At 41.2% G+C, this 24,577-nt stretch overlaps 1 protein-coding gene across 2 annotated transcripts; it reads right to left on the bottom strand.

Moving 5' to 3' along the window:
- Positions 1-2,238: 2,238 nt before the first annotated feature.
- Positions 2,239-23,517, bottom strand: LOC137375637 (S-phase kinase-associated protein 1). Of its 2 annotated transcripts, none has more exons than XM_068043018.1 (6): positions 23,426-23,517; positions 15,985-16,081; positions 14,165-14,238; positions 10,962-11,105; positions 3,995-4,135; positions 2,239-3,408 (listed from the first exon to the last, which is right to left on the bottom strand). In XM_068043018.1, the coding sequence occupies exons 2-6, from the start codon at positions 16,079-16,081 to the stop codon at positions 3,373-3,375; spliced, it is 492 nt and encodes a 163-aa protein (XP_067899119.1). In that variant the 5' UTR covers positions 23,426-23,517; the 3' UTR covers positions 2,239-3,372. The 2 variants fall into 2 exon arrangements, with proteins under 2 accessions (XP_067899119.1, XP_067899120.1); XM_068043019.1 differs by having other exon boundaries at positions 23,467-23,508.
- Between the last annotated feature and the right edge of the window lie 1,060 nt (positions 23,518-24,577).

Here is a 24,577-nt window from a genome sequence, read left to right as displayed (position 1 = left end):
CTCCAGTTCAGTTTCTAGTCAATGGTAACCCCTAGGACGTTGATAGTGATGGATTCAGCAATCCTAACACCATTGAATGCCAAGGGAAGATGGTTAGATTCTCTCTTGTTGGAGATGGTCATTGTCTGGCACAAATGTTACTTGCCACTTATCAGCCCAAGCCTGGGTATTGTCCAGGTCTTGCTGCATTTCGACACGGACTGCTTCAGTATCTGAGAAGTCACGAATGGTGCAATCAGTGAACATCCCCACTTCTGACCTTATGATTGAAGAAAGGTCATTGATGAAGCAGCTGAAGATGGTTCGGCCGAGGACACTATCCTGAGGAACACCTGCAACAACCACAACCATCTTCCTTTGCGCTAGGGATGACTCCAAACAGTAGAGTTTTCCCCGATTCCCATTGACTTCAGTTTTGCTCGGGCTCCTTGATGCCATACTCAGTCAAATGCTGCCTTGATGGCAAGGGCAATCACTCTCACATCACCTCGAGTTCAGCTCTTTTGCCCATGCTTGAACCAAGGCTGTAATGAGGTCAGGAGCTGAGTGGCCCTGACGGAACCCAAACTGAGCTTCGCTGAGCAGGTTATTGCTGAGCAAGTGCCGCTTGATTGCACTGTTGATGACACCTTCCATCACTTTACTGATGTTTGAGAATAGACTGATGGGACGGTAATTGGCCGGGTTGGACTTATCCTGCTTTTTGTGTACAGGACATACCTGAGCAATGTTCCACATTGCCGGGTAGATGCCAGTTTTGCAGCTGTACTGGAATAGCTTGGCTAGGGGCACAGCCAGTTCTGGAGCACGCGGCTTCAGTACTATTGCTGGAATATTGTGTTACTAAGTTATACTACTTATTGTAATAAAAAGTTTTTTAAGTTACAGAATGGCAGGTCAGCTCGGCCAAGTGGAATGTATGCCCTGCGTTATGTGGGAAGTCATGGACACACCACCGGTCCTCGACGAAAACATCTGCAGGAAGTGTCACCAGCTGCAGAAGCTTGAGCTCAAGCGAGGCAGAGGACGATGTGGATAGCACATTCAGGGAGGTGGTCACACCACAGGTTAGGAACATGCAGGCAGCGAGGGAATGGGTGACTACCAGGCAATCTAAGAGAACCAGGCAGGTAGTGCTTGTTTGCTAACCAGTTTTCCATTTTGGATACTGCTGAGAGCGATGATTCCTCAAGAGTGCAGCCAGAGAAAAGTCCATGGCACCATGGGTGACTCAGCTACACAGGAGGGAAGGAAGAGTGGAAGAACAAGTGATAGAGAATTCAGTAGTCAGGGGTTTCTGAAGCAATAAATGTGACTCTAGGATGGTGTGTTGTCTCCTTGGTGTCAGGGTCAAGGATATCATCGAGCAGCTGCAGGACATCCCTCTGGGGGAAGGTAAACAGCCAGAGGTCATGGTCCACATTGGTACCAATGACATAGGTAGGAAGAGGGATGAGGTCTTGAAAGCAGATTTTAGGGAGTTAGGAAGGAAATTAAAAAGCAGGACCTCAATAGTAGTAATCTCAGGATTACTTCCAGTGCTACGTGCTGGTGAGTATAGGAACAAGAGGATTGATCGATTGAACACGTAGCTGGAGAATTGGTTTAGGAGGGAGTGCATCAAATTTCTGAGGCATTGGGACTGGTTCTGGAGCAGGTGGACCTGTACAAGATGGACAGGCTACACCTTAACAGGACCAGAACTAACATCCTCGCAGGGAGATTTGCTTGTGCTGTTGGGGAGGGTTTAAACTAGGTAGTCAGGAAGATGGGAACCTGAGGGGTAGCTCAAATTGGAAGGAAGCAAAGCTGGTAACAGGAAGTAGAAAAGTAGCAAGTGACATTAGAAGGTAGGCAAAACAAAGGCGAGCATCAACTAGGCTTAGAGTGCAGAAGAATGTCAAGACGACAAGGTTAAGGGCACTCTACCTGAATGCACACAGCATTCACGACAAGGTAGATGATTTAAAGGCACAAATAGAGATAAATGAGTATGATCTAATTGCCATTACGGAAATGTGGCTACAGGGCGACCAAGACTGGGAACTGATATTCAAGGATATTCAACATTTAGGAAGGACAGGCAAAAAGGACACGGAGGTGATGTTGCACTGATCAGGGATGGAATCAGTACATTAGTAAGGGAGGATATCAGATCAGAAGAACAAAATGTGGAATCCGTTTGAAAATTCTGATGGATGACAATTAAATAATGATGTAAAATATGGATTATAAATGTAATTTATATACTCATTTTATTAGACAACCAGATGACTCAGAAATCACAGTAATTACAGACAGAAGCTGGAGTATTTTAATGATTTATATTCACAGTCATGTACGTTATACAGGAAAGGAAGTTAACAAATCTAAGTTACTAAACGGTCTGTGAAAGTTGTAGCATTCATCCAGTCTATTGTAGTGGGCTTTATCAGAGGGCACCTGTATTTGATGAAGACAAATGCCATTAGGGATCCTACTGGTGCTCTTTCAGTAGCATCATAGGCCAATTAAACATACAATACTTCTGATTATTACATGCATCCAAGACAATGACAGGATAATGCAGTGGGGGAGGGAAAGTCAGTGGAAGTAAGTGAAACCTACTACAATCAGTAGAAGAGTTATCGTTTTTAAAGTTCAAAAATAATACAAATACCACATTAGGAAGTGGATTCACAGTGATCCTTTGATATAAAAGCATGCCACAATTCTGGCTAGAATGTAAAGAATGTGTTCTTTACTTGAACCCATGGAGGGGTTGTTAAAGATTTCAATAAGAACAAAATTGGAGGTTACAATCAAACCAAAAATCAGGGCACAAAAAGGAAAAAAACTCTCAATTTAAAAAATTACCATGGATATGCTGGCCACACTCTTCATGCTGTAAATCTTTTTCAATTATTCCACAGCTATTCTCAGCAAAGAACCAAATGCTAATTTTCAATCATTTACACAAATTGAGCTTGCTATCATTAATTACTGAACAAAACCCCCTAGATACCCTGTCTTTATTTGCCTTCTAGACTAGATTATGTGAAAATGATACATGCCCACAGTATTTTTGTCTAGCCCACACTATTTAGATTTTAATAACTCATTGGTATTCTAATCCTCTTGAAATCAGTCTCCGACAATGAATCGTGTAGTGCAAAGCTGGATATCACTTCCAATCCTATAGAGTAATAACAAGGTAAAGGCTAGAACATACTGATCTGAACAAGTAAGGAAACGTCATGCAATTAAATATGCTAAATGTGTTTTTTTTCCTTTTGTTGCATTTTCTAAATATTAAACATTTACAAAACAGTGCAATGCAACAGCATTTGGAAAATTCTGTGTGCGCTAGAGAATTATCCAGGACAGGGATCTTCACTTTTCTTCACACCACTGATTCTCTTTGCGAACCTGAGAGGAAGAGTAACATGGTGAAAAGGATGCACCCAAAGAAATGGAATTCTAAATTGTATGTAAATTCCTCATTACTGTGCCTTTGTATCCAGTAATTCCTTCCATTCTCATCAGGAGATGGAGAAATGGGTAATAAATGGAATTATTTTTAAAAACCTTCATGAGTGAAATGGGCAATCGCTATTATGCTGCTCCCTCCCTCAATTCAATAATCTATGATTTAAAGGGGGAAAAAGTCAAGTTCACACTACAAAAAAAAAGAAATTAGCATGAGGTTTATTTCTAATAACATAAACAAAATAGACTTAATAAGCAAAAGATCAATTTAATTGCAGTGATAATCGTATTTCTACATTTCCAGTTCATTTCTTTGTCCACTATGAGCACACTCTGTTTAAATTTAAGCCAGCCCACATAAACTAGACATTTTACCTACAGAGATAATACAGAGGAGTACTCAATGCTTTAGGTGGGTTCTTTGATTTGATTTAGGACAATAAGCCATCTGCTGATTTTCAAAATCAGAAAATCTAATCTTTAAGAGCTTTCAACAACTATGAATTACAAAAATAAGTATTATTACCTGTGCTTCTTCTTCCTCAGTAAAGTCATTTTTGATGTTGAAAGTCTTACGAATTTCTTCTGGAGTTTTACCTTTGATCATATTCGCTACTGTTTTGCATGTCACATCAAGCAGACCTTTGATATCCAAATAATTTGCAGCCTATATCACAAACAAATTTTCAGGTCTCAACTGTGCAGATTTTCACCCCACCACCAAGTAAAGAGACAAACTAAACTAAGACAATGTTACACCCAAATGTTATTGCAGAATAGAACTGCAGGTGGTGATTTTTGTATATTTACAGGCATTACTTAGTGTTCCTTTAATGCAGCTTGCCCAAGATAGCCTTGTGACGAGACAATTTGAACAAAATTCCTTTAGTGCAGCTGCAAAGTTCAACTTTGGGCTGCTGCTCAGTGACTGTCCACAATGAGTCATCAGTGGAAAGGAATTTTGAGATTCTGACGATATTTCTTTTAAAAATTATATAAAAACAACCTGGAGCTTAAAAGTAAAAAAACACAAATAACATTTAAATGGTAATGTAAATAAACTTTCCATTTTAAGCCATACTGCAAATTGGTAATAAACTAAAAAGTTAAAAATTTAACAAGACTTTGTTTATTACTTAATACTTTCTTTGCTATTACAGTACAGAGGTTCCATATCTTTACAGTGGCAGTCAACTATATCTGAACTTATTTAAAGCAGTGTAAGAACTACCAAGCATACTCATGGTCAAATTCTACTTTCCACATCACACCAGTTGTAAATTATTAAACTTATTTGTTTCCCCACTTTTAATTTAATCTGGCTACAGTATTACCAACTTCAAAAAACACAAATGTACTGTATCCCGATAGCACAGGAAACAGATATGCCAGTGAGTGTGCCGCACATTGGTTAGACTGAAGTCAGCTGGGCATGAAAAAATGGCAAATGTAAATACAGCACTGAGAATAGAGGGTGAAAGATGACACAAAAGCTGGCCATGCCATCCCAATTTGCTTGTATAACTAGCATCTAGTTACACAGTGCCATTGACAGAAGCCTGGGAATTTGTCACTTGATCAGCATTTTAAACAATCTTGCTCATCGCGGCTAGAATTCTCGTGCACACTAAGCCAACATAAAAATATTCGAAACTACTGAGGGGAAAGGTTGACAGCACTCAACAGACATGCATTTACATAACGCTTTTCATGACCACCGGACATCTCAAAGCGCTTTACAACCAATGAAGGACTTTTGAAGTGTAGTCACTGTTGCAATGTAGGAAACACGGCAGCCAATTTGCACACAAGCTCCCACAAACATAAATGACCGGATAATCTGTTGTGATATTGATTATGGGAGGAATATTGGCCAGGACACTGAGGATAATATCCCTGCTCTTCTTTGAAATCGTGCATTGGATCTTTTACATCCACTCGAACAGGCTGAGGAAGCCTTGGTTTTACATCTCATCCAAAAGATGGCACCGGCAACAGTGCAGCACTCCCTCAGTACTGCACTTGTCAGCCTTGATTTTTGTGCTCAAGCCCCGATAGCAGCAGGAGCGTGCAGAGTGAATGTTTCTCAACTGTATTAGACAAACACATAAGAGACATTTAGTTTTCAACTAGACTAGTCAAACTACCATCTAAAGTGAAGTTTAGCCAACTTAAAGCAACCAAGCAGCTTCAATAGGATAGTAGCCATGAAAATATAGCAAATACACTGAATAAAACCTTATTTAGCAAATCCAAAATACTCGGGCTGAAGTTAATGGCTGGGATGGCAACATCCAGTCATCTCTGGAACCCTGGTTTAAATCCAGCTGACATGGAAAGAACAAAACTCACATTTGGCAACTCCAAATTGAGTTGGGGCAACTATCCAGCGCCTAGCATGTAGAAGTTCATAACAAAAATAAACTGTCTATAATTCAGTCTAATATTTGGCAGGGTCACTTAAGGAGGCTGCAATAGTAGCAAGCTTAGAAAATGAAAATGTCACATTGTCACAGTAGGTGTTAGATTCTTCTGAGATTAGGGGTTAAGGAATATTATTTTGGCACGAAAGGAAAATTTTCCCTATACCTAATTCATACTACATGGGAGTGAAAATAAAATCATTTTGGTACCTCTTCACTCCTCTCAGGCTCCTCAAACCATTTCATATACAATAAATTACTTTACATTTTTCCCTTCATGGCAAACTCTCTATTTCGGTAATTTTGCCAACAGCAAGCTATCACAAATAGCAATGAGGTGAATGACCAATTACTCTATTTTTAGTGGGATTCATTGAGGGAGAAATCTTTGTCAGAACTCCCTGCTGCTCTTAAAATAGTCCCAGAGGACCTTTTGATGTCCATTGGAACAGACAAAGCCTCTATCTAACATCTCAGCCAGAGGACATCATCTCTAACAATAGATTCCTCCTTCAGTACCGCACTGGATTATCAGTCTATATCAGGTGCTTAAATAAAGACAGAAAATGCTGGAAATACTCAGTAGGTTTGGCAGCATCTGTGGAGAGAGGTTGAAAACCCATCATCTGATGAAAGGTCATCAACCTGAAATGTTAATTCTGTTTCTCTCTCCACAGATGCTATTAGACCTGCTGAGTATTTCCAGCATTTTCTGTCTTTATTTCAGATTTCCAGCATCTGCTGTATTTTGCCCTTATACTGGGTGCTCAAATCCTGGAGTTGGGCCTGAGCCCACAAATCTTCTGACCTAAAGATCAAGGTAATGTGCTTGCTGGGTGTCAAGTGCTCAGTATCCATGCGTTTATAAAAAGCTACATCTAGATTATGAATTCTGAAGCATAATCAACAACAATATAACCAATAATCAGTTCTGAATGCAGCTGTCTACCAGCTTAGTTCTCTGCATGAGCATGTTTAGGCTAGTTGCCAAGATAGTAATAGTACCCTTTATCCAATTGCAATTATTCCTGGATACCCTTGACAGATAGAAGGTTAAATCATTTTCCTAATTAACATCTGTAGTACAATAATATGATCTGAACAATGTTTATAGATCATTTAATTTTCCCGAGTTATTTTGCCTTGTAAAATTTCTCCCCGTCTCTTCTCCAGGTATTGCCTCTAATAGAATGCAGTTCTACTGGTGCCAGTAAGTCACCCAAGGCCATCCTTCATTTGTGAACCTGGACAGTAATTGTCAGCAAGTTATGGACCATACACCTCATCATACAAAGTCCAATCCTCCTCACATAAGGCAACTACATGCATTCACTTTTGACCTTGGAAAGAATGACGAGGTCAATTGCACTATGCCAGATGAGAAGTTAAGCCGAGAAGTGACTTTGCAAAAGTGGACTGGAACAGCTACTTGAAGGTAAATCAGTGTCAGAGCAGTGGGAGGCAAAGGAGAGAGATTCAGGGGGTTCAGAGTAAACATGTTCCCACAAAGAAAAAGGGTGGGACGGCCAAATCTGCAGCCCCCGGATGTCAAGGAGCTTACAAGGCAGAAAAGGAAAGCTTATGTCAGACACCAAGAACTCAATAGTACAGAAAGCCGAGAGGAGTATAGAAAGTGGAGAGGTGCAATCAAAAAGGAACTTAGGAAAGCAAAGAGAGGACATGGAAGAATATTGGCAAGCGAAATCAAGGAGAACCCAAAAGATGTTTTATCAATACATTAGGAGTAGCAAGATAACTAAGGAAAGAGTAGGGCCCATAAAAGTAGCCCATGTGTGGAAGTGGATATGGTTCTTAATGAATACTTGCAACTGTCTTCACAAAAGAGGGGGACGATGCAGACACTGTAGTTAAGGAGGAGGTGTGAAGTATTGGATATGACAAATATAGGAAGCATTAAGGGATTAGCATCCTTGAAAGTGGATAAATCACAACGCTGGATGAAATGTACCCCAGGCTGTTAAAAGAAGCCAGGGAGGAAACAGTGGAAGATCTAACTATCATTTTCTAATCCTCAGGTGTGGTGCCGGAGGATTGGAGGTCTGCTAACATTGTACCTTTGTTTAAAAATGGAACGAGGGATAGACCGAATAATTACAGGCCAGTCAGTCTAACCTCGATAGTGGGCAAATTTTTGGAATCAATTCTGACAGGCAACTGTCACTTGGAAAGGCACAGATTAATCAAGGATAATCAGCATGGATTTGTTAAGGGATGATCATGTCTGACTAACTTGATTGAATTTTTTGAAGGAGTAACAAGGAAGATTGATGAGGGTAGTGCAGTTGATGTGGTCTACATGGATTTTAGCAAGGCTTTTGACAAGGTCCCACATGGCAGACTGGTTAAAAAAAAGTAAAAGCCCTTGGAATCCAGGGGAATGGAGCAAGCTAGATACAAACTTGGCTCAGTGGCAGGAAACAAAGGGTAATTGTTGAGGGGCATTTTTGCGACAGAAAGGCTGTTGCCAGTGGGGGTTCCACAGGGCTCAGTATAAGATCCCGTTTTTTGTGGCAATATATTAACGATTTGGACGTAAATGTAGGGGGAAAGTTCAAGACGTTTGCAGACGACACAAAAATTGGCCGCGTGGTTGATAGCGAAGAGGATAGCTGTAGACTGCAGGAAGATATCAATGGACTAGTCAGGTGGGCAGGAAAATGGAATTTAACCCAGAGAAGTGAGAGGGAATGCATTTGAAATACACAATAAATGGGAGGATACCGACAGATGTCGAGGAAGTGAGGTACCTTGGAGGGAATGTCCGCAGATCCCTGAAGGTAGCCAGACAGGTCGATAAGGTGGTTAAGACGACTTACGGAATCCTTTCCTTTATTAGCCGAGGCATAGAATACAAGAGTAGGGAGGTTATGTGGAACTACATAAAACATTAGTTAGGCCACAACTTGAGTACTGTGCAGTTCTGGTCACCTCATTACAGAAAGGATACAACTGCACTAGACATAGTACAGAGGAGATTTGCAAGGATGTGGCTAGGACTGGAAAATTGCAGCTATGAGGAAAGATTGGATAGGCTGGGGTTGTTTCCCTTGGAACAGAGGAGGCTAAGGGGAGATTTGATTGAGATGTACAAAATTGAGAGGGGCCTGGATAGAGTGGATGGGAAGGGCCTATTGACCATAGCAGAGGGGTCAGTGACCAGGGGACATAGATTGAAAGTGATTGGTAGAAGGATTAAGAAGGGAGGCGAGGAAAAATGTCTTCACCCAGAGGGTGGTGGGGGTCTGGAACTCATTGCCTGAAAGGGTGGTAGAGGCAGAAAACTTCATCTCATTTAAAAGGGGTCTGGATGTGCACCTGAAGTGCCTTAACCTGCAGGGCTACGGACCAAATGCTGGAAAGTGGGATTAGGCTGAGGGTTCTTTTGGCTAGCGCAGATACAATGGGCCAAGTGGCCTCTTTCTGTGCCATAAATTTTCTATGTTACTAAGATTCTGTTCTCAACAACTTACATTTATATAGCCTTTTAAATGTGGCAAACCATCCCAAGGCAGTCACAGAAGCTGCATAAATTAGGAAAGGCAACAAAAAGCTTAGTGAGAAAGGTGGAAGAGGGAGAGGATTAATGAGGAAATTCCAGAGAATGGGACCTATGCAGCTGAAGGCATAGTCTTCAACAGTTGGACAACAGAGGGGAGGGGGGAATGCACAAGAGACCAGAAAAAAAGGAATTGTGTGTTTAGGTTGGACTGCAGAGTTGAAGGACTTTTCAGAGATAAGGAGGGGTAAGACAATGAAGACAGTGCAACGGGTGAGAATAACATTAATGAGGTATTGTGGGACTCAGAGATCAGCAAGGAGAGATGCCATAGTAAGGAAAAGATGCAATTTAGGATCATGATTACACACTGTCTGATTCAGCCTGAGACAGTGGCCAGGAAGGGGATGGAGACAGTGGTGAGGGAGGCTGATTTTGTGTTTGTGTTTAAGGAGCAAAGACAATGGCTTCTGTGTTGCCAATACTTAGCTGAAGGAAGTTAAAACTCACTCAAGACAGAGATGATCAGTCTGACAGCATAAGCATGGAGGGGCCAAAAGAAGTGGTGGAGAGGTACAGCTAAATATCATCAATGGACATGTATGAATCTGATGTCATGTCATTGGTTAACACTGCCAAGAGGTAGCATGTGGATGAAGAAGAGGAGGGAGCCAAGGATGGATCCATGTTTGGGGTGGGGGCGGGGGGTTGCAGGGGAACTCCAGAGGTAATGACACAGGGGTGAAAAGAAAAGCCATTGCTAGAGATTCTTTGCCTACAATTACATAATTAAGAGTTGAACCAAAGAAGGGCAGTCCTACAGAGCTAGACAATAGGAAGCATTGGAGTTGGATGGCATGTTTCATTGTACTGAAAGCTGTAGCGTACAAAGGACAATAATGCACCATGGTCACAGTTACAAGGCTGTCAGTTGTTACTTTGCTTAGGGCCATTTCAATACTGTGTCTGGGAAGAAGGCTTATTGGTTTAAGTTAATTTTTCACAAGAACATAAAGTTCAATGCTGCTGTGTAAAAAGCTACTAAGGGTCAAGTGAAAGCAGCCTGCAAAAGTTGTCAGCCAGTTTATTCAATCCCTGTGGGAATGCTCTGCTGCACTACCAGCTGAGATTAAAAATTCACATTCAAACTTAAATCCCATTTATGGCACACCAGTGCATTAAGCATTTTGTAATTCTGGGTTGCTCGGCAACGGATCAAAAGAAAACTAGGATGAAGGAAGACCTACACAAAATGAATTCTAAGTACAGTTTTAGAATTATACACTTTGTAAAGGCAGCTCATGGGCTGTATCACAGTTGGGTGACTCTGGCACCATGACCAATGGTGACCACCATAGTGAGTTCCTGATCCTGCTCACACTGTTATGGAGAGATTATGAACAGAGGCCAAGAAACAAAAAACATGGGCAGCTGACCACAGAGTGGAATCGGAGGCTCAGCAGCAGGTCTCCAGGCCATCTGCCACACAGGGATACTGGAAAGGAAGAGAACAAATCGTACAGTTTTTATTAATATACTTAAAAATTACTGACCAGAATTAGCTCAAATAATGTTCCTTGGTCTACTTTGAGGAACTCCTGATCCCATACTGGAATGTCATCTGTTCTCTTTTCCTTGTTCTCATCATCCTCAGGAGGAGGAGGATCATCCTTGTGGTGAGTGCACCATTGAATCACCTGGAAGCAATAATGGATATATACATGTGTAGATGAATGAGAGAAATACTTGGGACTAGAAAAAATACAAATGGTCAAAAAGCAACATAAAAGCTTTAATATCTTATCAGGTTGGCATTCTTCCATCTACGAAAGATGAAGAACACGCAGCAAACAATCCATTTAGGTGGGGTGTCTTCTCTTGGTGCACCTTTGCTGATGGCTGTGAAGGCCAATCCTTGAGAGATAGGTTCTGCCACAAGTGCTGCACATAATATCTTATAGTTCACCATATGTTACAGTGCACTGCTATAGTTTGCCGCTTAGTTTAGCTTACTTTTTTCTTCCCAAAACCTTTTTGATGAATTTTCTGCTAATTTGTTAGGTGTCGCTAGTGCTAGAGATTTGAACACATCCATTTCAAGTACCTATTGCCATTGTACCCACTCCCAGGTAATCTATAGCACAGTAAAGCTCCCTTTATCCTGCTCAACATGCCTTACCGCAATCTCAGAAAATGACCCCTGACTACCAGAATTAAATTTCCCACCTCAGCCATCCTATATATTTTGAGTGCCCTCATAACATTTAAGTAGTATTTAGATGAGCACTTGAAACGCCATAGCATACAAGGCTACGGGCCAAGTGCTGGAAAATGGGATTAGAATAGATAGGTGCTTGATGGCCGGCACAGACATGATGGGCCGAAGGGCCTGTTTCTGTGCTGTATAACTCCATGACTCTATTTGCCATGGGCTTTTGATCAGTAGGAACTGGGCTGAGATTTCCCTAACATATTTCACATGGGCCTCTATACTCATTAGAGAAAGGAAACTTTTGCTCCATCAGCCAGGGCTGGTTTGAAATCCAGATCCCAGGTGCGAAAGTACAGCATTTAATCCACTGCACCAGTCTCCCATAGTTGCTCAATCTATTACTAATGGGAATTTAATATCAAATCATCGAACTATTGGTCCTGCCAAAAACAGCATAATCCCGACAATACAAAAGCAAAATACTGCAGCTGCTGGAAATCTGAAATAAAAACAGAAAATGCTGGAAATACTCAGCAGGTTAGGCAACATCTGTGCGCAGAAACAGAGTTAACATTTCAGATCGATGACCTTCCACCAGAACTGGGAAAAGTTAGAGATGTAATGGGTTTTAAGAAAGTGAAAAGGGGAGGGTGGAGAAAAGAACAAAAGGGAAGGTTGGTGATAGATAGTGTATCAGGCAAGAGATTAGGTGATAAAATGGTTGGTGCAAGGCCAAAAGAAGTGATCATGGGACAAGCAACAAAAAGAAATGTCTAAAAGGTGTGAATGGCAAAATGATGAGCAGCTGCTGGCCAAAAGAAAAAAGAAAAGGGAAAATCCAAAACCAGCAATGAAAAAGGAAACAAAATGGGGCTGAAATTGTTGAACTCAATGTTGAGGCCAGAAGGCTGTAAATTGCCTAATCAAAAGATTAGGTGTTATTCCTCAAGCTTGCATCAAGCTTCATTAGAACACTGCAGGAAACCGAGGACAGAGGGGTCAGAATGGGGATAAGCAGGCAATTAAAATGACAGGCAAACGGAAGCTCCGGTCACAACTGTGGACTGAATGGACGTGTTTCCCAAAGCGGTCACCTAAGCTGCATTCGGTCTACCCAATATAGAGCAGACTGCATTCTGAGTAGTGAATACAGTATACTAAACTGAAAGTAGTACATGTAAATTGCTGTTTCACCTAGAAGGTGTGTTTGGGCTCTGGATGATGAATAGGGAGGAGCTGAAAGGGCAGGTGTTGCATCGCCTGCACGAGCATGGAAAGGTGCTGTGGGAAGGGAAGGCGTATTGCAGGTGATTAAGGAGTGGACCAGCGTGTCGCAGAGGGAACAATTCTTCTGGAATGCTAAAAAGAGAGGGGGGGGGGTGGGGGGAGATGTGTTTGGTGGCGGCGTCACACTGGAGGTAGTGCAAATGACAGAGGATGATCCGTTGAGTATGGAGGCTGATGAAGTGGAAGGTGAGGATAAGGGAAATCCTATCATGGTTCTGGGAAATGGAATGGACACGGTCGAAGGCCCCATCAACCACGGTGTTTGGCTGGGGGGTGTTGGGGGGATGCGGTTGACATCCTCGATTGAGAAAAAAGGATGACATATCAGAAGCAGTGACGTGGAAGGTTGCATCACCAGAACTGATGCAACCGAGATGGAGGAATTGGGAGCATAATCACTACATTTTTTTAAAACCTAATTTTGTTTAAACAATGATTTCTATTTTTTTCTGTCTGTAGGAGGGATCCTGTGCAAATATTGAATTACTCCCACGTTTAACAACTTTTTGTCACAATCCCAGGAAAACCCACGTCCTAATTTGCAAAAGACAGAATCAATTGCCCAAAAGAAATCAGGCTATAATTGCATAAAATATTTATGCAAAAGAAATAATGGGTGAATTAGTCAACAAATGTAGAAAAATACATTAAAAAATGTAGAATTCTCAAGACATTATACTTGATGAGGTATAAACAGATGGAAAAAAAATGACACTACAAACCTTCTGAAACCCACGAACAGGCCAGTTTGAAAACCTATGGCTTATATAAAGAACTTGCATTGAAGTGTCTTGTCCTGAAGCACATCACATTCAATAATTATTTAAGTACAGATACTGTCGGTATGTCAGTAAATGTAGGAGCTAACTTGTACATAGCAAACTCCCACAAATCAACAAATGTGCAGTTAATCTGTTTTTAGTGGTGTTGGTTAAGGTAGGAATGTCGGGCAGGACACCAGAAGAACAAACCGTTTGAATAGAGCAATGGGAACTCTTACATCTAGATGTCACAACTCATTTGAAAGATGGCACCTCTGACCACGCAGTGCTTCTTCAGTACGACATTAAAATACCTGGACTGGTGCCTTAACCCTCACCTTCTAATGCAGAGGTAAGAGTGCTACCAACTGAGCAAATCTATATTACAGAGTACCTTCACAAAGAAATCTCTCTCTACGGAATATTCTCAGCTTCCACTCATTCACCCCTGAAGTAATAGTGATTGGAGCACTTATAACATGCTCTGGCCTCTTACCTTTTTAAGAATTGCAGCATTAACATTTGGAAGTGGAACTGGATCATCATCACCTTCATCATCCATCCCCAAATCTGTTTAGAATAAAACATTAAAATTTAACAATTTATCAATCATGCTTTCCCAAAAGATAACAGTATCAAACATTAAAGAAAGATAGCACAGAGTGAGTGTTTTCAGTATTAAGTACATCCTCTCCCCCATCCCATTTATATACTATAGAACATGGGCAAAATGTTGCTGTCATCCATGAAATAGCAATTTTCAGCGTGACTCTTGATTCTATTCAAACCTTCTGCACAACAATGCTTCCAAGATCAGGAACTCAGTGAGATGAGTACAATGAGAGACTTCTAATCAGTTCAGAGCGAAAAAAAAGGAACACACTTACTGGTTTTTGCCATCTTAGAAAGGCACTAAACAGCATTTATACTGTCTACGCTTAGAACTCTTTCACACTTCATTATGGCTACTCAAGCATGCCAATAAGGAGAATTTGGAAATAAGTTTGAGTTTGCCTGTCGCCTCTCACTTTCCAGTTCAGGAATGGTATGCAAGAACAGAAAGAAAAGCAACAAAATTGGAGTTTAAAATAAAATTAATTCATCTCATTTTCCAATTTGTTTAAGTTATTTTACACATCCAGTGAAATATTCACATTAGAGGGGGGAGGGTGAACACCCAGCAATCTTCGTCCAAATCGGTACCAACGACACAGGTAGAAAGAGGGATGAGGTTCTGCAGGCAGAGTTTAGGGACCTAGGAAAGAAACTAGCAAGCAGGACCTGAAAGGTAGTAATCGCTGGATTAATCCCAGTACCATGTGCTAGCGAGTATAGAAATAGGAGGATACAGCAAATGAATGTGAGACCACAGAGATGGTGCAGGAGGAGGGCTTTAGATTCCTGGGACATTGGAACTGGTTCTGGGAGAGATGGGACCTGCACAGGCCAGACGATTGCACCTGAACAGAGCTGGGACCAATGCCCTTGCGGTGCAATTTGCTAGTGCTATTAGGGAGGGTTTTAACTAACTTGGCAGGGACGCGGGAATCAGGAAGTAATATCAGAGAGGAAAAACAGTATTACAGAGAATTGGGAGAGACAGACAGCATTAGAGTAGGAAATAGTAAGGTATTAGGTGGGGTCAGAGCAAGAGGAATGTAATAATGTTTAAATTATGTTTACTGTGTGTGTAATGTGACTGTGTAGAGTGTGGTAAATGAGGTTGGTGAGATGCAGGCTCAGATAACCATGTAGGAATATGATGTAGTAACAATAACGGAGACCTGACTCAAAAAAGGGCAGGACTGGGTACTAAATATTTCTGGAGACAAGGTGTTCAGGGAAGATAGGGAAGGAGAGAAAGGAGGAGAATAGAAGTATTGATTAAGGAGAACATTACAGTTCTGAAGAGAGATGTCCTAGAGGGGTCAAGGACATTTGGTTTGAGCTAAGAAACAATTGAGCTACCATTCCACTACTGGGTGTATTCTATAGGCCACCAACTAGTGGGAAAGATACAGAGGAACAAATTTGCTGAATGGCATCTTTCTGTGCTGTAACCATTCTACGATTTTAAGTCATCTTCATTTGACTTCCATAATGAGAAGCTCAATTTAAAAAATGTCAATATTACACTGAATAGTTAGCCAACATAAGCAGGTACTAAAACTAAATGACATACGACAGCACTTACGAATCAAAACTGGTTAAAGTCTTGCGCCTTCATTTTTTTCTTTTTCAAAGGAGCTTGATAGCTGTTCTTTTTAAAAGTATAATTAATTGGTAATAAGATTATTTCCATAGAGAGACACTGACCTTCCAACATGGTCTTGATTGTCACAGACTGCTTTGCTATCTCCACATCAACTTCAAATATTTCTCCATCAGAACTTTGGAGTTTAATCGAAGGCATCTGAAAGTCCAACAGAACAATTTAAGGAATTGATTGATATAGATAAGACACACACACACGGCTTTTTTGGTGATAAGAGGAAATGGAGACACAGAACATAATTATGAATTTTGAATTGGGCAATTAATTACAGGAAGATCCCTGGCAGCTCACTTGGTTTTAATGGCAGCACTTCTAAGGTTTAAGATTGTGGGTTCAAGTCTCAATCCAGAGACTTGAACACATAATCCATGCTGTCAGTGCTGTACTAATGGATTGCTGCGATATTGGAGGTGCCATCTTTCAGACAAGACATTAAACTGAGACTCCATCTGCCCACTCAGGTAGACGCAGGTAGGCACTTTTTGAAGAAGAGCAGGAGTTCTCCCCTAGTGTCCTAGCCAAATGTTATCCTTCAACCAACACCAATGAACAGGTTAACTGGTCATTATAAATGTATTTAAGGGGAAGCCAGATAAGTACATGTGGGAGAAAGGAATAGGATATTTTAATAGATGAGAGTAAGCAAGGCAGGAAGTGGTTTAATTGTATTTAACTGCACGCAGGCAGTGGGCATTACTGGGGATTCACTTCTGTTCCTATAAACAGGAAAAGACTGAAACTGTGGCTGGTAGGTTAGGAGGTGCACGTTTGTAATCTGTATCTCTGCAAAATAAGCTTAAAGAAGTGCGTAAAGATTGCTCCAGTACTATCCTTCACCACCTGGCTTTCTGGAATAGAACATAGGCTCACAAGGAACATAAACACCAGAATAGTCCTTTTGGGCTGAAAGAATGTTTCAACATGGAAACTGGTCAATGTAATTCTATATATAAAAAGCTAACCCTCTTCCAAGCAGTACGAGCAAATGTAACATAGATACAAAAATTTGAACATTCAATACATCTTTTTCATGTACAAGACTATCAAACAGAACTGTACCACCACTCTTTATTGAGGAATCAATATTTCATATAAATTTTGGAAGAAACAATTAATGTGTACAGAGTATTACTTATTTAAAATCAGCTCAGCTATTTGGTAAAATGCTGGTGCACAGGTAAAAGATGTCTCAGAGCAACTGGAGAGGAACATGGAAAGAATACTGGCACCAGTACTAGAGCAGGAAGAAGCCGCACTGCTGGGACAGGATCCAACTGGACCGGAGTAAGGCCAATATCCTACGTGTGGGAGAAAAGAAATCTGGTGATAATAACATGCTGCAAGATAAAATAGGTGATCAGAGTAGAGGTCAGACCAAGACAGGGAACAAAAGTAACAGACAGTCAGGGAACAAATGGTTATAAAAAAAACAGAAATATAAAAGTACTGTTAAAAATAAAGTTAATGGAACCATTAAAGGCAAATTAAACAGTCTGTACAATAATGCACACACATTCCAAAATAAAATGGTGGAACTGCAGCCAATAATCCATAGCAAGAAAGCAGATGTAGTAGGAATAACAAACATGGCTACATAAAGAACAGGTCTGGCAACTAAATATTGCAGGTTATAACAATCAGAAAGGATAGGGAAGGAAGAAGGGGTGGGGGTGCAACTGCACAAATTAGTGATAACATAATGGCAATAGAAAAAATAAAGATAACAGGTTAGAAACAGAATCCATTTGGATTGAAATAAAAGATAATGAATTGATCATGCAAATAGGGGTATACTACAGTATATTATAGTGGAAAAGAGATGCAGGAAGAAATATGTATGGAAATATAGGAAATAATGACATAGAATAATCATGGATAGTTTTAACTACCCCCAAATAGACTGACAAGAGATAGCGAAAGTGGTACACAGTATGAAGTTTTTACAATATGTGCAGGATTCCTTTGTTACCCAGTATGTAAAAGCCCAACAAGGGAGGAAGCACTGCTGGATCTAATAATGGGAAATGAACCAGAACAGAAAGTAGTAAGCATCAGGGAACATCTAGATGATAGTGATCAAAACATAATAAGATTATGTCCATAAAAGGGCACAAGTAAGACAAAGACCAAAATAATAAAGTGGGGAAAAAAAGCTGATTTTAAGGGGATGGGAATGAACTAGGGAAAGTAAATTGAAAATTTTACTGACAAATAGAAAACCAGTGGGATGATGGAGAGTCCAGGAGAAATATATACTACTAAGAGCAAGAACAAACTAGGCAGTACTGACACACCATGGATGGCTAAATAATTATGGGCAAAACTGAACTTAAAGAAAAAGGCATGCACTAAATACATAGTTTTTTTTTAAAAAGCCGTCTCAACTCATCCTGCCAACTTCAAAGATTTGTGTGTCCAGTGCTATAATAGTGTCTTTGATCAATACTGTCACCAATCCCCTTCCATTTTTTCCTTCCCCATCATTCCTAATTACCTTGCAGCTAGGAATATTCCCAACACTCCCCTTTTTTGAACCATATCTCTGTTATTGCCACTATATCATAGTCCCATAAGAAATGGGAGCAGCAGTAGGCCATTCAATATCATGGCTGATCTGCCCCAGACCTCAACTCCATTTTCATGCCAGCTCCTCATAGCCCTCAACTCCCCAATATTTCAAAAATCTATCTACCTCCTCTTTAAATACTTTCAGTGATCTAGCCTCCACAATTCTCTAGGGTGGAGAGTTCCAGACATTCACTACCCTCAGAAGAAATTCCTTCACAACTCAGTTTTAAATCAGTGTCTCCTTATTCTGTAACTATGTCCCCTAGTTCAAGATTCCCCCACTAGTGGAAACATCTTCTCAACATCTACCCTGTCAAGCCCCCTCAGAATCTTGTACGTTTCAATAGGATAACCTCTCATTCTTCAAAACTCTAATGAATAAAGGCCTAACCTGTTTAGTCGTTCTTTATAAGACAACTCCTTCATCCCAGGAATCAGCCTAGTGAATCCATTTTGAACTGCCTCCAATGCCAGTATATCCTCTCTTGGAACTTGTCTGCCTTTAGTCCCATAGTTTGTCAAATACTTTGTCCCTCGTGATAGAGACTGTTACAAGATCTTTCCTCCCATTACCTCCTTGCTTATCTGATATCTGTGGGATGTTTATAGTTTCCTCCACCGTGCAGACTGATGCAAAACATTGGCTTAAATTGTCTGCCATTTTCCTATTCCTCATGATCAATTCTCCAGTCGCATCCTCCAAGGGTCCCACACTCACTTTAGCTACTCTCTTTTTATATACCCGCAGAAGCTCTTGCTGTTTGTTTTTATATTTCTTGCCAATTTACTTTCATCATCAATTTTATCCCTCTTTATTAGCTTTTTTGTCATTCGCTGCTGGTTTCTAAAAAATTCCCAATCCTTTGTCCTACCACTAGTTTTCACCGCTTTGTATGCCTTAGTTTTTGATTGGATACTCTCCTTGACCGCCTTTGTTAACCACGGGTGGTTCATCCTTCTCACTGATTCCTTCTTTTTGGCCGGGATAAATTTTTGCTGAGCGCTATGACATATCTGCCACTGCTCATCCACTGACCTTCCCCTTAGTCTATTTTTCCAGTCCGTTTTAGACAACTCTTTTCTCATACCTCTGTAATTGCCCATGTTTAAGTTGAGGACACTGGTTTGAGACCCGAGTTCCTCGCCCTCAAACTGAATTTGAAATTCTACCATGTTGTGATAGCTACCCCCTAGAGGATCCTTAACTACGATCTCTCTTATTAATCCTACCTTATAACACATTACTAGATCTAAAATTGCCTGTTCCTGGGTAGGTTCTGCAACATATTGCTCTAAGTAACAACCCCTGCTGCACTCTACAAATTCGTCTTCTATGTTACCTCTGCCAATCTGATTTGTCCAGTCAATATGCAGATTAAAATCACCCATGACAATTGTAGCACCCTTCTTACACGCCTCCATTATTTCCCGATTTATAATTTGTCCTAGTGAGGCAACTCTTCGGAGCCAAAGACGACTCCCACCCATGACTTCTTCCTCTTACTATTCCTGATTTCCACATCACGATCTATTGCACCTATATCACTACTCACCACCGCACTGAAACCTTCCTTTATTAACAAAGCTACCCCACCTCCTTTTCCTATTTTTCCTGAATGTCGAATACCCTTGAATATTGAGGTCCCAGTCTTGGTCACTCTGCAACCATGTCCTTGTAATAGCTATCAAGTCATATTCATTTATTTCTATTTGTGCCGTCAACTCATCTTTCTTGTTACAAATGCTGTGTGCATTCAGATAAAGAGCCTTAAACTTTGACTTTTTAACCATTACTACTCATTCTGGTTCTAATTTCTGCTTTACTCTTTTGCTTATATTTTCTGCCCCTTCCTGTCACACTTTGATTACCATTCACCTCTTCACTACCCTACACCTCTTGCTCTCGTTTCTTTTTGATTTTTTAAAACTTCCCTTCAATTGAACCCTCCCCCCCACTAATTAGTTTAAAGTCCTATCTACAACCCTGGTTATACGATTTACCAGGACATTGGTCCCAGCATGGCTCAAATGAAGCCCATCCCAACAGAACAGCTCTCTCCTTCCCCAGTACTGGTGCCAGTGCCCCATGAATCGGAACCCATTTCTCCCACACCAATCTGTGAGCCACTCGTTTACCTCTCCAATCTTATTTACCCTACACCAATTTGCAAGTGGCTCAGGTAGTAATCCAGAGATTATTAGCTTTGAGGTTCTGCTTTTTAATTTAGTCCCAAGCTGCTCATAGTCCCTCAGCAGAACCTCTTTCCTAATACTACCTCCCCTCCCACTTCAAGTTCCTCTCCAGTCCAGAAGAGATGTCCTTAACCATGGCACCAGGTAGGCAACACAGCCTTCAGGACTCCCTGTCTTTGCTGCAGAGAACAATATCTATTTTCCTAACTATGCTATCCCCTATTACTACATTTCTCTTTCCTCCCCCCACTTGAATGGCACTTTGACCCATTGAACAGTGCTGTGGTCAGTTCACTTGTCCTCCCTGCAGTCTGTGCCCTTGTCCACACCGGGAGCAAGAACTTCATACCTATTGGATAAGGGCGCTGGTTGAGGCTCCTCCAAAGCCAAATTCTGGATCCCCATACCTGTCTCACTCGCAGTCACACCCTCCTGTCCCTGACCAGGGTCCAAATTTAATGTCATTAATCAAAGGGGCGTGACTGTCTCCTGAAACAGTGTGTCCAGGTAACTACCCCTCCCTGATGTGTCGCAGTGTCCGCAGCTCAGACTCCAGCTCATCAACTCTGAGCCAAAGGTCCTCGAGCAGCTGTACGTGGCTGCCGCGGATCGCACCGGCATCCACAAGCTTCCACATACTACAGCTGCAAATGTGGCAATTTGTGCCTGCAGCTCACCAACTTGATTTACTACACTCTGTGCATTTACATACATACCGTCTAAAACTATCTTAGACTACTTTGCATTTGCCCCCGAGCTGAACCCTCGATTTCAAACTATTCTTTGCTCCAGTACTATTTACCTCCTGTCCTCTGTGCACTTGGTTTCTCTTCTCTAATGTTTCAGCGTGGTGTCCACAACCCTGCCAAATTAGTTTAAACCTTCCCCACAGCACTAGTTAACGTACCTGCGAGGGCACCGGTCACAGCTCTGTTGAGGTGCAACTTGTCCATCTTGAACAGGACCCTTCTGACCAGAACAGATCCCAGTGCCTCAGGATTCTGAAGACCTCCCTCCTGCATCCTTTCTACAGCCACATGTTAATTTATTTTAACCTTCTATTCCTATATTCACTGGAGCATGGCACTGGGAGTAATCCAGAGATTACTACGACTGACCACTAATTTATTTGCCTTGGTATTTACCAGGGACACTTAACATGGTGGACATGACATTAGAAGAAGAGATCAAAAAAGATAGACTAAGAATGAAAGGGGAAGATAATTGATAAATTGATCAAACCTAGGGAGAATAAAAGCCCTGGATGGATTGCATCCACATATATTAACAGAAGTTAGGGCAGAGGCACTATTCCATATATACAAAAAAATCATTGAAAAAGTGCCAGAGGACTGAGGGTCAGCTAATGTGATTCCCATATTTAAAGAGGGAGACAGAACATATCCAGGAAACTATGGATCAATTGGCTTATCAGTGGTAGGAAAGGTAATGGAATCTTTAAAGATGTAATACTTCTAGACACTGAAAATAAACAACAGTCAGCACAGATTTCAAAAGGGAACATCATGCTTGATCAATTTTATTGAATTCTTTGAAGTAACAGGAAGGACAGATAAGGTTAATGCAGTGGACATAATGTATTTGGATTTTCAAAAGGGCTATGACAAAGGTACACAGTAGATTCATGACTAAGGTCAGAACATGTGAAGTCAGTGGAAAGTAGCAGAATGGATAGCAAGCTGGCTACAAAACAGAGCAGGGGCTCTGTTGTTAGACTCAGACTAACAAAAGGTGTGAGGTAGTGTTCCACAATGATCACTGTTGTCCATCTTTTACATAAAAGATTTGAACTCAGAAATAGGAAGTACAATTGCAAAATTTATAAATGACAGCTTAGTTAACACAGAGGAGGACTACAACAAAATACAGGATGACATTAATAAACTTACAGAATGGGTTTGTAATTGGCAAATGAACTTCAATATAAGCAAGTGCGAGGAGATACATTTTGGTAGCAAGAATAAGGCAGCCATATACTCCTTGGAAAATAAATGTATAAATAAGGTAGAGGAGCAGAGGTATCTGGGGGGTACAGACACACAAACCACCAAAAGTAGGAACACAGGTTAATAAGGTCATTAAAAACACACTGGGGTTTACTTCTAGAGCAAAAGAATTAAAAGGCAGAGATGTTAAATTTGTATAGAACCTTGGTTAGGCCACACTTGGAGTATTACAAACAGTTCATGACTATTATAAAAATATGGAGGCACTAAAGATGATCAAAAAATTAATTACTAGACTGATACCAGAAACGAAAGGTTATACCCAACAGGAAAGATTGAAACAACTGGGGCTCTTATCTCTAGAAGAGAGCTCTGAGGGTGGCCCAGTTGGGATCTTGAAAATTATGGAAGGGTTTGATAGGGTAGATGTAGAGATTATGACTAAAACGAGGGGTCATAAATATGATGTTCTCATTGTGAATGCCATTACAAGCCGCTTAAAGTTGGAAAATCAGATCAATGACTTTAAAACAAGGAGAGCCCTACGTCTCATCCTTTACAGGACCGCCCCGTTCCCCACCCCCGACTCTTCACAACACTATTTCCCCTCCCCCCCACCGCCCGAGCACAAGCCCAGGATAAGCTGCCTGCCTCTAACCCCCTCGCCTCCCCGGCCTTTCTCCTGCCGCTCCGCCTGGCGTAGCCCTCAGCCCCGGACAAGTTACTACCAGCAGCCATGTATTGACACACTCACAATGAAAATACACCAACTGCAAGCGATAAGTCCACACTAACCAAACCCGAGAGCGACACCAACAGCACAGGACCCCGCTCTATAGCTGTCTACTCAGAGCGCCGGCAAATGTGCCAGAAAAAGAAAAACACTCGAGCGAAACTTTTCCGATTTTATTTTTAAATTCCATTCCCGCTCCCATTTTAAAAAAAAAGACAAATCCTATAATTACTTAGCATTATCGTTCTGTAATATTTTAGACAGCCCACCCCCTACCAGCTATTAAAGGTGCATCTACTTCTTGGACAAAATAGTATTAATTTCAGATGCAACTCACAACAAAATGCATCACCGCGTCAATTGCGATTGATACAACACCGATACAAATGACGAGCCTTTCTACTGGCTCTTCTCTTTTAGCAAATAGAAGAAATTGCAATAAATATCTTCCTGCAGACACTGCGCCTTTAAAGAGCTGTTTTGTCTTGAGCACTGAGCAGAGAGATCAGTCAGTGTGGGCCAAGTTTGATTCTCCGCTACTCAAGGCTTGCAATTTTGATACAACAATATTGCCAACTCCTGCAGGACCAAAATAAACGAGATTTGAGACGTTTGCCGCATCACTTTTATGTTTATATAGTCGTAAACTTTCTATAAAAACTTTCCCTGCTCCAACAATCAGATGCTCCAGCAACCTGACGTGTAAAGAAATTTGCCCAATTTTTCTCCCCACTCTCAGTGACAATTTTAAATTGATGTTCCCCTTGCCAATCAGCAGTAATACTCTCTATTCACTCCATCAAAATGCTCCATAATCTAAAAATGTTGCATCCATGGACGGCACTATGTCCTCCAGTGTCTATCTTTCCTATCTTTGGCCTCCTTATCTCGAGAGACAATGGGTAAGCGCCTGGAGGTGGTCAGTGGTGTGTGGAGCAGCACCTGGAGAGGCTATAAAGGCCAATTCTAGAGTGACAGGCTCTTCCACAGGTGCTGCAGAAAAATTTATTTGTCGGGGCTCTTACACAGTTGGCTCTCCCCTTGCGCTTTTGTCTTTTTTTCCTGCCAACTGCTAAGTCTCTTCGACTCGCCACACTTTAGCCCCGCCTTTATGGCGATCCGCCAGCTCTGGCGAACGCTGGCAACTGACTCCCACGACTTGTGATCAATGTC

Source organism: Heterodontus francisci, chromosome 12 (genome assembly GCF_036365525.1).
Source record: "Heterodontus francisci isolate sHetFra1 chromosome 12, sHetFra1.hap1, whole genome shotgun sequence".
NCBI lineage: Eukaryota > Metazoa > Chordata > Chondrichthyes > Heterodontiformes > Heterodontidae > Heterodontus > Heterodontus francisci.
Note: the sequence above shows the minus strand (reverse complement) of the source record. Positions and strands in the feature narration are given on the sequence as shown.